This window comes from Prionailurus viverrinus, chromosome D2 (genome assembly GCF_022837055.1).
Source record: "Prionailurus viverrinus isolate Anna chromosome D2, UM_Priviv_1.0, whole genome shotgun sequence".
Taxonomy (NCBI): domain Eukaryota; kingdom Metazoa; phylum Chordata; class Mammalia; order Carnivora; family Felidae; genus Prionailurus; species Prionailurus viverrinus.
In genome coordinates this window covers 13,161,814-13,177,008 of record NC_062571.1, presented here as the reverse complement: position 1 = coordinate 13,177,008, position 15,195 = coordinate 13,161,814, and the positions used below count along the sequence as shown (strand labels likewise).

The window sequence follows — 15,195 nt, the reverse complement described above, 5'->3', positions numbered from 1 at the left end:
GGTCTTCTGTGCTTCCATACAAATTTTAGGATTGTTTGTTCTAGTTCTGTGTAGTGCTGCTGACAGCCCTTTGATAGGGATTGCATTGAATCTGTCAATTGCTTTGGGTAGTATGGACATCTCAACATTATTACTCCAATTCATGAGCGTGGGATATCTTGCCATTTGTTTGTGTTCTCTTAAATTTCTTTCATCAGTGTCTTACAGTTTTCAGAGTAAAAGTCTTTCACTCCTTGGTTACATTTGTTCCTAGGTAATTGCGTGTACAAGTAAATGGGATCATTTTCTTGATTTCTCTTTCTGCTACTTCATTATTAGTGTATAGAAACATAATAGATTTCTGTGTATTAATTTTGTCTCCTACAGCTTTACTGAATTGATTTATTCTAATAGTTTTTTTGGTGGATTCTCTAGGGTTTTCTATATATAGTATCATGTCATCTGCAAATAGTGACAGTTTTATTTCTGTCTTACCAATTTGGGTGCCTTTTATTATTTTTTTTCTCATTTGATTACTGCCACTAGGATTATTTTTTCATTTAAGTCACATAATGTTTGAAAAATAGATCTTCCAAAAAACAGAAAAAAGACAAATCTTCCTCCATTTCCACCCCCCCCCCATGTTACTCCTTTAAGGCAAACCAGTACTATTTGATAAATTTCATACTTTCATTTCATTAGAATGTCAGATTTCACTAGTTTGGAAATTAAAACCTGTTTTATAAATGTGAGATTCTCGTAACTGTCACTTAGATGCAAAACCTACTTGTTTGTACACATTTAGATAGACTGAGATATATAAACTATTATCCTAAACTGTCTGGAGTTATTTCAACACCTGACTACATCTTGGGGCTTCGTTCAGCTTTGTGCGCATGAGATGTTTACCATTAGTAGCATTTATTTGGCAGTAAACACAAGATCTCTTTGTGTGCTGCCCTGACAGAAAACGCAAGGAGATAATCCAAAAGCGATCTCTGCAATTTACTTCAGAAAAAGCACCATAATATTTTATTGAAGCATTTGTTTCAACCATAATATTTTATTGAAAATGTTATACAGTTCCATAAATGTTTTATTTTCGATAATACTGCTTCTGTTGTGCTACTTTATCTTCATAAGCATTTACACGTAGGATCCTGTTTGATGCCTGTGGTAGGACCAAAGTACCATTCTTTTTTACCAATCTATTGGTTGTCCTGCAAGATTCCACAAAGATTCTCCTTCTTTGTTGAATACACATTAGACCCAAGGTTCTTTTTGTGATACACATCCTTTCAGGAGGCATAAGAGTATATATTTTTAAAGTTTATTTATTTAAATAATCTCTATACCCAGCGTGGGGCTTGAACTCCTCTAGATGGGTCAGTTTCTCTCTTTCTTCCCACGGCCCTTCACCATAGTCTAGCATGAGGTTCTTCACGGTGTCTGTTTTCCAAGAGGGTGAAAATGGAGGCTGCGAGGCCTCTTAAGGCTCAGGCTTCACTCCTTTTTGGTAAAAGCAAGTCACTGGGTGAGTCTAGATTCAAGAGGAGGGGGAATAGGCCTTTGTTGATGGGACAAGTGGCAAAATCCCATTGCCAAAGGGCATGTGGGCTTGGAGTCATCTGTGGAAGTAACTTACCACAGTTCACCAGCTGTCACCATTACTCACCTCTCTTCCCCATGTCACATTCGCTCCTCTCACCCCCAAGAGTCTCACCCCTTTTGGCCCTGGCTCGAAATCTAAGGTGTTGCCAAACTACTTCCAGGTGCCAGTGAGGCTCCTTGGATGCATTTTCTGGTGTAGGTGCCCATCAGGAGCTCCTGGATCCAGAGGTCTGGGAAGTAAAAAGTTATCGGCCCTCCTCACACCCAGCATGCAGTGATGAGAGGGTCAGAGTAACTGCAGTAGATATTCTGGTTCAAAAAAAGGAGAAGGAGAAGCACCTAGCAGACAATAGTAAGCTGCATGGTTTTGAAATCCAGCCTGGTGCATGTCGCCATTTCCTCTTACTCGGAGGCATGGAGTGTTCCTTGTTGAGGGCGCATTTCTGTTTCTTGGAAGCGCATCTTGCCAGTAAACCTAAGAGTTCTAGATGAGTCTATTCAAATGAAAATATCGGTGTTATGAAAGCACCTTGCCTCATTCTTAGCACCTACTAGACTGTCAAAGTATTGAGTTGTGTAATATTACTTACTCAATACATGCTGCTCTTTTGGAACATTCAAAGCATTGGTGTCTAAACTTTTATGCACAAGTTAAATGTTTGACAGATGAGAAATTCACAAATTAATGATACCATATTTCTGGAGGGTTTTGCTTGTTTTTTTTTTTTTTTTGTAATAACCTTTAATCTTCCTTTATAATAACCTTTCGTTTTGCTGCTTCCAGTTTCTTAATTTGTGTGTGTTTTTTTTAAACTAAACAACACATACAAAGCACTTGACAGAGCCCCAAATAGAGAGTTCCATTCCTTCACAGGCCGTGATAATGGCTATTGCTTTTATTTGTTTTTCATGTTATTTTGAGAGAGAGCACGAACGGGAGAGGGGTAGAAAAGAGAGACAGAGGATCCCAAGTAGGCTCTGCGCTGACAGCAGAAAGCCCCGTGTGGGGCTTGAACTTACAAACTGTAAGGTTGTGACCTGAGCCAGAGAGCTGGACACTTAACGGACTGAGCCACCCAGGTGCCCTGTAAATCATTGTTTTCAGCCCCTATGCTTTGGGGGCAGTTTTTATGTAGCAGTAGATAGCAGCTTTGTGCCCGATGTCGTGTGTGAACCTTATCTTGCATGTATTAGTAACTGCATTTTTTTTTTCTTAGCAAAACTACATAGTTTGTATCACGAAATTATGTCATCATTGATGTTCTACACCACAGGAGCCCATCTGAACAAGTTTGGCAGCCACTTGAGTTTAGAGAGTATGGCTTCTGGGATATCCCAGTGTTTGAGAACATGTGGGTTTATGTTTAATGGTACATGAGATACAGTACTGTATGGAAAGGACAGATGGCTTACGCTGGGCAATGTAGTGATGGTGTATTTGATCCTTATAAATAACCTCATTTGATGATAGGGGTTTATAGTTGAGGCAGCTGGCTGAGAATGTAAATTCAGTTGTCTGAGGTCATATAGCCAGTGAGTAATGGAGCCCTGGGGGATCCCAGCTCTGCCTGACTCCAGAGCTGCTCCCAGTCTATCCTGATCCTGCCTCCCATCTGAGGAATGTATAGGTTAACTAGGAATTTAAGGAATGTGTTCAATTTACCAAAAGGAGCCATTAATTTGTATCTATAAGCCCAGACAGAGACGTGGGAGAGGATAGCAGTGCACCAGTAGTCAGAAATCCAAGATTTTGGGTCATAGCCGTGATCTCTCTAACAGTGGACCCCAGGATCCCCAACTGGAGTATGTATTTTGAGAGAGAGAAAGAGAACCAGCAGGAGAGGGGCAGAGGGAGAGAGTGGGGGACAGAGGATCTGAAGCAGACTCCATGCCGACAGTAGAGAGCCCAGTGTGGGGCTTGAACCCACAAACTGTGCGATCATGGCCTGAATCGAAGTCAGACGTTTAACTTACTAAGCCACCCAGGAGCCCTCAGTATTGTTTTAAATAGGCAACTTCCTGGGCTCCAGCCCAGCCCCACTGAATGAGTATCCCCGGGGTGGAATCCAGTAAGATTTTTCAGGCAATTTTCTGATTTTTAGGTGTTGTTGTCTTTTAAGTTTATTTATTTTGAGAGAGAGAGAGAGAGAGAGAGAGAGAGAGGGGCACCGAGCCCAATGTGGGGCTCAATCTGACGAATCATGAGATCATGACCTGAGCTGAAACCAGGAGTCGGACACTTACCCAGCTGAGCCACCCAGGCCCCCTGCTTTTTAGGTTATGTTTGAGGAGTCCTAGCCTAGATAATCTCTAAAGAAGATCTCTTTGAACTCTTTAAGAAATGATGCTAGCTAGCTGTATCTGAGCTCTCTAGCTGAGTAATGTAACTGCACTTCTTAAAACAGAACTGCATTTTTTTACAGCATGAACCTATCCTAGGCTAAAATGTAATATTTTCCAGGAAACTTCCAGTAGTCAGTGATCCTCTGATATCACAACATACTGTAGAGACCCAGAACTTGATTTTGCTGCGACAGAAAATTTAATTTCCTGCGTCTTCTATTCTCCTCTGTCCATTGGATTATTTTCGACAGCATACAGACCAGATCTACCCTCCCATCATTAAGACATTCCCTCTTTTAATCCCCTGTCTCTGTTCAGCCATTGCCCTGTGCCCTTCTCCCCTTTGCAGTAAAGCCCTTCTGGGCGAGAGTAGCCATTGGGCCCAGTGTCCTCTCCCTTTCTGGAACTCACCTGCCAGGCTGCCGCCCCAGTGCTCCTACCAGGGTCGCCTTCTAGTTGCTAGGTTTGGTGGCCAGCCTCAGCCGTCCCCTCACATCCTTCCATAGCACTGGACACGTCCCCTTTCGTCACTGCCTTCCAGGACACCACACTCGGGGGGAGGGCGCTCTAGTGACCTCTGTGCCATTTCTGCTTCCCTGAGACATCACTTCTGACTTCTGGGAATCACAAGTCCCTTTCACATTGTGGTGCTCTCTGTGGCCCCACTTAAAAAAAAAAAAGTGTATGTTGATATGGTCAAAATTTATCAGTATAAGTTTTCATCCTTTTAAATTCTGGTGAGTTCTAGGAAGGTTCGATTTCTTTAAGAGTTAAAGGTAACGAGCCGAAATAGTATTTGTAATTTTGGGTCATTCATGTATTTCATCATTTACTCTTTTAAGTGATTAATATTAACATGTATAGCTGTTTTATAGCGCATACTTAGATTATCCTAAAAATAAGGTCTTGTTGCCATGATGTAATAGAGGATGCTGACATTTAAGGGGTCCAAAGATCCACTTTGAATCTCTTGAAAGCCTGACAGAGTGGCCGTTGCACACAGTAATATAATTAGTCTTTCCATTAAATCCTGCTAGAGGTTATTACTAAGAATTGCTCTAATAGCTGAAATTGTGGTAAAATATCCTATGTTTCTGTAGAATTCTTCCCACATTCTCTGTTTAAGCCCCATATTTAAGCTTTTTAAAATATATTTAGTTCAAGTTGTTTTTTAAATGTTTTCATTTCTTTGTGTCCTTATTCAGTCCTTTTCTGTCTGGATATGATTCCTCTATAGGTGTGTCATGCACAATTTGGTTTGATTTTTAAAAATCTCAACATTATTTTGTAACTGCATTAAGTGTTATAGCTAGAATTTTTAATGACTGCGTCTGTCTGGTTGAATTAATAGTTCTTATTCAGCTGGGCTTTTTTATGGTGTCCAGAGTTCCTCAGTCACAAATAAATGCTATTATACAGAATCTTTGTAAATGCAATTTTGTTTTTATTTTTAAATGATTGTCTGCTGACAAATTCCCTAGAGTAGGATTATACAATGAAAAATCCAGTCTTGAGGTCCTTGAGGTGTTAGGATTTTTCTTTATTTTTTGCCAGTTTTGTTGAGAATAATTTAATTATTTGAATTTGCATTTCTTAATTAGCAAGGTGAAACTTCCCCCTATGGATTTAATACTTCCGTTTCCTCTTGTGCAAATTGTCTGTTCCTTATTTCTTGTTTGTTGACCTGTTGGGACTTGATACGCTTGCATAAGCTCACAACCCTTTTTGAGGAATCGTATCAATTATACATTTGTATATTATTTTCCTTTTATGCTGATTTTGATTTTTCGGCATAGAGAAAAATTTGCTGGCCTTCAGAACATTGCATTTATGACCATTCTGGTGGATGAAATTTTCTTTCTCTTCTTTTTGTAAATTATGTAATTGTTGGGGCATGTGGCTGGCTCAGTTGGTAGAGCATGCAACTCTTGATTTCAGGGTTGTAGGTTCAAGACCCACACTGGGTGTAGAGATTACTGAAAAAGATAATCTTTAAAAAATGTGTGATTGCTTTTATTTGCTACTAAATATTTGTGAACAAATTTGTAAATGCAGACATTTTACATTCTTGGCAGACTGAATTTACAGAGGATTTTCAAATGTGTCCTTGTGTTTAAATGTCCACATTGATGATACTTTATCTGTTCCATTTCTCCTTTTTCCCAGGCACCCAACAGGAGGATCCTTTGTTCGTCCAAACAAAGTAAATTTTGGAGTAGACTTTCTCACTGCAGTGAATAATCGCTACGTGTTAGAAGATGGACCAGAGGAAGATGGAAAAGAGCAACCTGTTACAATTGGAAATAAACCTGTGGAAACTATTGGTTTTGACTCTGTCATAAAACAGCAAAGGTATGTAGAATTGATAAGGGCAGAACTGACTTTGACCATTTCATCACCGGTCAGGATTGAATGAAGTTCACCCGACTGACTGTGTTTTGATACTCAACACTTTGCTTCCAAACTGGTCTGGCCTTCCTGCACAAACACAAATTGAAATCAGATGAATCTGAGGATTGAAGTCTTCAGGGAAACTAAAATTCTTAATTTGGTATAGGGTTGTTGGGCTTTTCCAGATGGAATTAAAACATTAGGTTGCCCATTATTCATATTTATGCCAATTGTCTTGTATGATAAGTAACTAAGACTGACATTTTGGTTCTTTTTTATTTCATGTTGACATTTCTAACTGGAGATAAGTCAGAAATGGGAGCAGAGGCCTCACCTGCCTTGTGGCATGCTGGTGCCATCTAGAACTGAGTTAGCTTCCATCTCTGGCTGCACACCCTTGTCACATGGGCTGCTTGTGAAACTGCAGAATCTTGGGTCCCATTCCAAACCTGAATCAGAATACCATGGGCTTTTGCTTTTAGAAAGATCTCAGATTATTATGTAGCAGTCTGAGGGGCACTAAAGAATCCATTGTAGAACTGTGCATGCAAACATTCTGTTGTCTGAAACTCTCTGGACATCGTGGTTCTATGCAGAGGGGCTTTCTGCTCCAACGCACTGTCTGAATCAGAGTGAGTAGAAGCTCATGTTCCCACAAAGACACAAGTGCACAAGAACCTCCCAGGATATGCAGGTCAAGTGATGGTCAGTGCTGTGGTGTTTGACCCTGACCTGGATGAGGTGACTTCGTAGCGACCCCTGGTGGCCGCTGTGGAGAGGAGGTTTGTAGCCGCGTGGCTTATTAGGGCTGCAATCTTTTACTTTCTCAAGTGAAAGAATTAAACTGTGGTTTTGTTCCAAGTACGTTTATTTGCTGTCTTATTTATCTGTTGTTAATATTTAACAATACAAAATATAAAGTGCACATGGTGACAGTGTTGAAGAATAAATTCATTTCTTTGATACCTCTGCTTTGTAGCATAGATGACCCCCATAAACAACAACAAGAGAAAATTCACGGGAACAATCCAAATATCTGTAAACCTAGGACGGATGAATAGTGTTGCATTCATTCGGTGGCATACTGTCAGCAGTGAACATGCGAACAACAGCTCTGTGCAAGAGTGTGGGTGAAATCTCAGAAACATAGCGTCCAGGAGTCAGACACCAGGAAGTACACGTCATGTGATGCCATCTATACGAAGGTCAAAAGCAGGCATAACTGATCTATAGTGTTAGAAGTCAGAATAGACAGTTTTAAGGGGAGGGAGAAGCAGGTGTCGGGCACGAAGAGGCCTTCCCGAGTCCTGGGAATGTACTATGTCTTTTTTTTTTTTTTTTTTTTTTTTTTTTAAATCATTTCACTTTATTTTTTTTTATTTTTTAGTAGGCTCCACACACAACACAGAGCTTGAATTCACGACCCTGATATCTAGAGTCGCGTCCTCTACCGACTGAGCCAGCCAGGCGACCCTGTACTATTTCTTGATCTGGGTGGTGGTCACCTGTGCAAACTCACTTAAAATCACTGAGATGTGTAGTTATGTATACGTAGGCTAATGCACGTACTTTCCTATATGTAATTTTTTTCAATAAAAAAATAAAACTGAAGGAGGAAAAAACTTTGAGTAAATTGAGATTTTTAAAAACACAACAACTTGACAGTTAATCACAAAGCAGTTTACACTCATTGGTGAAAATTTAGGAACTATAAGTTGAACAAAAGGAGGTTATGACTTAATGCTGCCACCGAGAGATAACGGTCATGAGTATTTGCTTTTTATCCTACTGGTTTACTTAGATTTGAAGAACTATGCGCTTCATAGGGTTGGACTTCTTGGCTTTATTTTTTTCCATTTAAAATGCAAGTAATGAAAAAAATGCACATATCGTGGTATCTTTTACCCCAAAAGAGGCACAGTTTTTTCTTATTGGTTAATCTCTTTCAGAGAATACCACAGCTCTGTGAATATTGACAAATTGCAAACCGATTTTTCTCCCCTGGCTTATGAACAACTGTATAACTCAAGAATTTGGGGGGGGGGGGAATGACCCTACTATTTGAGCATCATTGTGTTCAGTAATTGCCAGTGACTTTCTTGGAAATGACCAATGATGGGGTCAAGCTGGGTTCAGATGTCAGCTAAGCCAACTTCTAACCCTGACACTTTTTAGCTGTTAGAGCTAGTATGCCTCATTCTAAGCCTCAGTTTCTTCATTTGCAGAGCATTACCTAAGCTGTTAGAGCTGCTGGGGATAACAAGTGAGATTGTGCAGTGAAATTCAGTCATCTGTGTTAAGGATGGAAAGAAACCTCTACTTTAAGCCATCATATTACCTCCTTAATAATATCCAGCTGACCAGCTCTGAGTTTGTACCACTAAGACTTATAAAAATTGGATTAAAAAAAGAAAAACCAGTTTGTGGGATTTCTCTTGGACATGGCTTTGGCTTTGGAGTGAGGTCCCCTTGGCACTGCAGTGAACTCACTGGCACAGCAGGGTATTTTTAACTTTAGAGGGGAATGGTGACCTCTGTTGGACACAGAGCAAGCTATTAGCTTGAGGTTGTTCAGTTTCATGATATTCCTGCGGTTCCTTTTGTGGGTGTCCTATCCCTGCAAAGCTGGGTTTTTGGTGATGGCTGTGATAAAAAGCATCTCCTGAAAATCATCATGGAAACAAGAAATGGAGATAGTGATGTCCAATCTGATTCCAGGGTTTGGGAAGTTGTGCAGGGCCCAGCTGACACTAAGTTCACAGGACATAAATAGTTATGTTGTTTGGCCCTAACTACTTACTAAATGGAAACTGAGGTGTTTTGTTTGTCTCAGGGACACACTGAAAAAATTACTAAAACACCAAGAGCGCTGTGAACTGAGCAGGTTGAGAAGGTTCTGTGTTAGACCTTTGCTGCTGCCTTTCCCCCAGATTCTGATGATTGTAATAGTATGTGCCTTGTGTCTTCATCTGAGTGTTTCCCTCAAAGGTTGTCAGTTTATCATTTATTTACTTGTTTATTTATTAAAAACATTAAAAAAAATATTTGTTTATTTTTGAGAGCGAGAGAGACAGAGCGTGAGCCGGGGAGGGGCAGAGAGAGAGAGAGAGACCCACAGAATCCGAAGCAGGTTCCAGGCTCCGAGCTGTCAGCACAGAGCCTGACGTGGGGCTCGAATTCATGAATCGCAAGATCACAACCTGAGCCGAAGTCAGATGCTCAATTGACTGAGCCACCCAGGCACCCCTATTTTTATAAATACTTACAGAATAACTTACTGTGTATCAGGCAGTATTCTGAGGTTTCACAAATGCTAACTCACTAATTATAGCATTTAAGATTATTTAAAAAAAAAACACAACACAAAATATACCATCTTAACCATTTTTTTAAATTATTTTTTTAATGTTTTATTCATTTTTGAGACAGAGAGAGACAGAGCATGAGCAGGCGGGGAGGGACAGAGAGAGAGCCAGACACAGAATCCGAAGCAGGCTCCAGGCTCCAAGCTGTCAGCCCAGAGCCCGACGCGGGTCTCGAACTCACAAACCGCAAGATCGTGACCTGAGCTGAAGTCAGACGCTCAGCCGACTGAGCCACCTAGGCGCGCCCCCCATCTTAACCATTTTTAAGTCTAGTTTGGTGGTGCTAACTACATTCACATTGTTGTGCAGCTGTCAGCACCCTCCATCTTCAGAACCTTTTCACCTTCCCAAACTGAAACTCTGTCCCCATCAAACAGCACCTCATTTCCCTCCCCCCACCCCCAGCCTCTGGCAGCCACCATGTTGCTTTCTGTCAGCAAAGTTGACTCCTGGGAACCTCACGTGAGTGGAATCATACGGTATTGTCTCTTGGTGACTGACTTCTTTCAGTTAGCATCATGTTCTCAAGTTTGCCCACAGTGGATTGTATGTCAGAATTTCCTTTTTAAGGCTGAGTAGTATTCTACCGTGTGGATGCACTGCCCTTTGTTTATCCGTTCATCCATCGATGGGCTCCTGGGTTGTTTCTACCCTTGGGCTCCTGCGGTAATGATGCTGTAAACACGTGTGTATGCCACAGCATTTTAAAGCTGTGGAATCGGAGGCCCAGGGATTTTAGCTTCCTGAAGTCCAAAGGGAGTAGTGGAATTGGGATTTGAACCCCGGCGATGGGTCTCCAGATTTCATGTTCTAGATACTCTTCGGAGACTAGACACACGGGCTCTTTGAGTAGAAAACGCAGATTCTCTACACCTAAGAAGTGGCTTCAGAGATTACGTAATAAAGCTGAAGGGACGCACGCTCTCCAGGATGTAACCCTAGAGAGACTTTCATGTGTGAGAGCAGCAGGTACACAGCATGGTTGGGAATAATCAGAGGAGTAAATAAATTATTTGTGGTCTATAATGTATAAAAATGAGTGGCTCTAGAGTACATGGGTCAGAATAGCTAAATCTCACTGCTGACCAATATACTGTTGACGGGGAAAAGGTTGGAGGGGGATAAATATGGTAGGATACCGTTTATATCAAATTTCATTATACAGGAAATACTATAATTAGGGGTATGCAAATGTGTGGTAAAACTATTCAATGGTTAAGTTTAAATAAACACCGAGTGTAGGACACTGGTTATCCAAAGGGAGCAGAGAAGGAAGGGAAATGTTCTGGGAGGAACGCAGAGGACTTTATTTCTATTTGTAGTGTGTGTGATGCTTGCTTTTTTTCTTTGTAGTTTAAAGCTTTCTTTCTTTTTTTTTTTTTTTTTTTAATGTTTGTTTATTTTGAGAGAGAGAAAGTGAGAGTGGGGGAGAGGGGCACAGAGAGAGAATCCCAAGCAGGCTCTGCATGGTCAGCACAGAGCCCAGCGCAGGGCTCGAACTCATGAACTGTGAGATCATGACCTGGGCTGAAATCAAGAGTTGGACACTCGACCGACGGAGCCACCCGGGCACCCCTAAAGCTTTATTTCTTAAAGTGGGTGGTGGGTGCCGGTATTTGTTATTTTTGGTGACTTTTGATATGTCTGAAATGCTTTTTAGGTTTGAAAGAGCCAGGGGACATGTACATGCTTGTACATACGTGTGAACTCTATTTTTCATGCAGTCAGCTGAGCAAGCTGCAGGAAGTTTCTCTGAGGAACTGCGTGGTGAGTTGTGCTGGCGACAAAGGAGCAATTGCCAAAGCGTGTCCTAGTATCCTTTTCACGGAGTATCGGACGCTGGGCTTGGCCCTGGTGCCACACCCCTGCCAGTCGCCTGCCCTGTGTCTGTTGTCCCCAGCTTTCTTCCTAAGGGCATCTCTGTTTCACCGGGTGCAGTGGCTGCCCGGGTGAGTTATTCGCCTTCCCAGGCCCCCTGGCCTGCAGGTGAGGCAGTGTGCACGCCCCAGCCAAGGAAATGTCAAGCAGAAGTCTCTGGACAGGGCTTCTTATGAGGGGCCAGACCTGGCTGGCGTCTGCCTTCTGCCCAGAGCCTTTACCCTGCTCCCTGCCTCGAGTGTGGACAGGACGCCCAGGGCCCAGCCGCCGTCTTGTGTGAAGATGACCGTCCAGCACGGCCTGGGCCAGCAGAGGAGGAGCCTGACCGCATCACAGGGCCCCTGCACCAGCCCCGGGGCCCCTGGACCACCACCTTGTGAGCGAGCAGACTCCTCTCTCCTGTTTCAGGCAGCTGCGTGCATCTGTCACAATACCTCCAAACAGGCTTTTCCAGGGCTTGTAATCTCTTCTCTCTACCTTCTCCTGGAAGTGGGGTGTGTGTGTTTGCCTTACGTTGCTTTCATGCCCACAACTAAAAATATGGGAGATAAGTTTAAAGACACAACAACTCCCACTGGCAAATGGGAGTTAACTTAAAATTTTTTTAATTTTAATTTTAGAAAGAGCATGTTAGTGGGGGAGAGGGGCAGAGAGAGAGAGAATATTTAAAGACAATTTTTGTTAATGTTTATTTTTGAGAGAGAGAGAGACGGGGGGGGGGGGGGCAGAGAGAGAGAGGGAGACACAGAATCTGAGGCAAACTCCAGGCTCTGAGCTGTCAGCACAGAGCCCGACGTGGGGCTCGAACCCACGAACCACGAGACCATGACCTGAGCCGAAGTCAGACACTCCACCGACTGAGCCACCCAGGTGCCCCTTTAGCCAGCTATTTCTAACTATTTCTAACTACACCTACGGTGCATCCTTTATGGTGACCGAAATCAGAGCAGAGCTCCCCGGCCAGCATGTCTGGGTGTCTTACTTCCTCAGCCTGCGGGTCGGTCGGGACCCGGTCACCTTGCCTGTGAGCAGCCCCTCCCATCGCCCCCGTGGGCTGAACCAACGTGTGGTCCCTTCCTCCCTGCTTAAGGGAACTGAGGCGGAGGGTGTAGTTTGGTAGGGATGCCACGGCAGCGTCTGGAGCGTTCTGTGATCTGCCCGGCCGGCTCCCCAGTGATTTGAGAAGATTGGGAATTGGGTGGCTCAACACTTATTTTCAACATATCAGAAAAGATGTGGCCAGTAGATGGGTTTGGGAACGTCTGCAGTTGGATTGCTCAGAGTTGTCAGCAGTGTGCTAGAGAGGCAGCATCGTGCTTTTTTACGTGGCTCTCTCCTGGGAGGAAAGCGTCCCCCAGACTAGAAGCAATGAGGTTCCGTGAGATAATCAAGTCACGGCTGATATTTGCAGATGTGGTGATGAATGTCTCACAGTTCCTGGTTGAATTCCCACCTGAAGTGGAAGTTTTGCCTGTGTGTAATTGTCATCCTTTTTCGGTGGCCCCCTCCGAGGTCCCTCCCTGAGTCCAGACGACAAGCTGCGGGAGTGCCAGGGCCCTGAGCTTGCCGGGCTGGGAAGCAGCTGACTCTGCACGGGGCGCAGGGTCTGTCCCTGCGAGCAGGCACCGTGCAACGCCAGGAGCTCCTTGGACTGTGTGTGCACGAGGGGCAGTGTGTGTGTGTGTGTGTGTGTGCACGTGCGTGAGGGCGGTGTGTGAAACTGTTAGAGTTTGGAGTTGATTTCAGAATGCAGGCGTCCATGTGCTCTGGGCAGACTAGCAGGTATATTTATGATCCTGGCCTACACTTTGAGGGAAGGATCCTGGACTCACTGTTTCTAACGAACCCCGACAGCCCCTAGTCAGCAGCGTCATGGAAATGAAAGGTGGCTGGAGCTTGATGGTGGGGTGTGAAAGCACTCAGCTCAGCGGTCGCAGGAGGGTCCTGACCCCCCAGTACCTCCCGTTTCAGAGACCAGCCGACATTGTGTAGTGGCCTGCGGGGCCCTTGGTGATGTGGCCTGGCCCCTGCGGCCCATGTGACCACATTTCCAGCACCCCGCACCCCCTCCGCCCAGGCACACTGGAGCTCGCTGTCCCTGTCGTAGGTCACCTGCATTCTATAACCATAGGGCCTTTGCTTGTATCATTCTCTTTGCCCGGATGCTCTTCTCCAAGATGGCATTTCTTCATTTGCTGAGCTGCTCCGCTTAAGTGGCACCTTCACAGAGAAGATGGGCTTCCACCACCAATGTATATGCAGCCCCCACACACCCCTTTCCTCTGTCCTTTGCTCTGTTACTCTGAGCCTGTGTCTGTACCTGGCATGTTGCAGAGCCACGTGCTTAACGCCGTCTCCCCCAGTGTTCGCTGCTATACTCCGGGCCCCGACACTTGCGGGATAGATGGATGAGCTGAATAATTTCCCTCCATAGCAGAGTGGTATGCAAGATTCTCCTTTAGCCGCCCCGTCCTGCTCCAAGCTTCTCTTCCCATTTCTCTGTCCCCGGGGGTTCTGCTAAGCTGTGCCTTTCTGGACGGCATGGCACTCCCCTCCAGGATTCAGCTCGGTGCCTTTTTCTTTCCGTCCTCCTAATTTATCCCCTGAATTCCCAAATCCTCCATAGCACTTTAGGACATTTGTCCACGCTAACCCCTGTTGCGTGTCCTGGGGATGCCACTCGTGATTTGGAGGTTCCTGCAGAGCAGAATGATGCACCGTAGGAGAAGGCGTGTGCATTGCCGTGAGGCCGCAGCCGTAGGTAGTGCCCAGGACAAGGCCTGCGGGTACACCTTAGGTGCTTAATAAATCAGTCACTAACACGGTTCTCTTTTCTCTTTTTGTTGGACATCCTCAGGATGGTTTAGCATTGGTTATAACATTTGGTTCTTATTTACTCGATTGTAGACGTTTGTCTTAAGTTTGCAGTATATGATAAACTTTCATTTCTAAATAAGGAATTGGGTGATTAATTAAAAAAAATTTTTGTATTTATTTTTGAGAGAGAGAGAGAGAGAGAGAGAGAGACAGAGTGTGAGCTAGGGAGGGGCAGAGAGAGAGGGAGACAGAATCCAAAGCAGGCTCCAGGTCCTGAGCTGTCAGCATAGAGCCTGATGTGGGGCTCGATCTCACGAACCGTGAGATCATGACCTGAGCCGAAGTCAGACACTTAATGGACTGAGCTCTCCAGGTGCCTCCTTTTAAAAATATTTTTTTAATGTTTATTTATTTTTGAGAGAGAGTATGAGCTGGGGAGGGGCAGAGAGAGAGGGAGACACAGGATCTGAAGCAAGAGTTCTGTGATTTAAAAAGGTAAAAAGTAGGGCACCTGCGTGGCTCACTTGGTTGAGCATTTGGCTCTTGATTTTGGGTCAGATCATGATCCCAGGGCTGTGAGATCGAGCCCCATGTCAGGCTCCATGCTGAGCGTGGAGCCTGCTAAAATTCTCTCTCTCTCTCAAATTAAAAATAAATAAATAAATAAAGGGAAAAGTAAAGGGAAGAAAAGGAAAAAATTCCAAGCAAGATAGAGAGTGTAAGGTAAAAAATAAGTAAATAAAAATCCATGCTCCAGAATTAAGAGGTAACTACTGTCATGTCTTGTCTGAATCTTTCTATATCTTTCTTA

The 15,195-nt window shown here is 43.8% G+C and overlaps 1 protein-coding gene across 2 annotated transcripts in view; it reads left to right on the top strand.

The window, feature by feature from the left end:
- TBCE (tubulin folding cofactor E) overlaps positions 1-15,195 on the top strand; it is a 91,303-nt gene that overhangs the window by 59,333 nt on the left and 16,775 nt on the right. The window contains exons 4-5 of one of the 2 annotated variants that reach the window (XM_047824932.1): positions 6,100-6,285; positions 11,414-11,502. In XM_047824932.1, the coding sequence (XP_047680888.1) occupies positions 6,100-6,285; positions 11,414-11,502 (275 nt within the window). Of the gene's footprint in view, positions 1-6,099; positions 6,286-11,349; positions 11,503-15,195 lie in introns of both variants that reach the window. The other variant, XM_047824933.1, reaches the window with a different exon arrangement.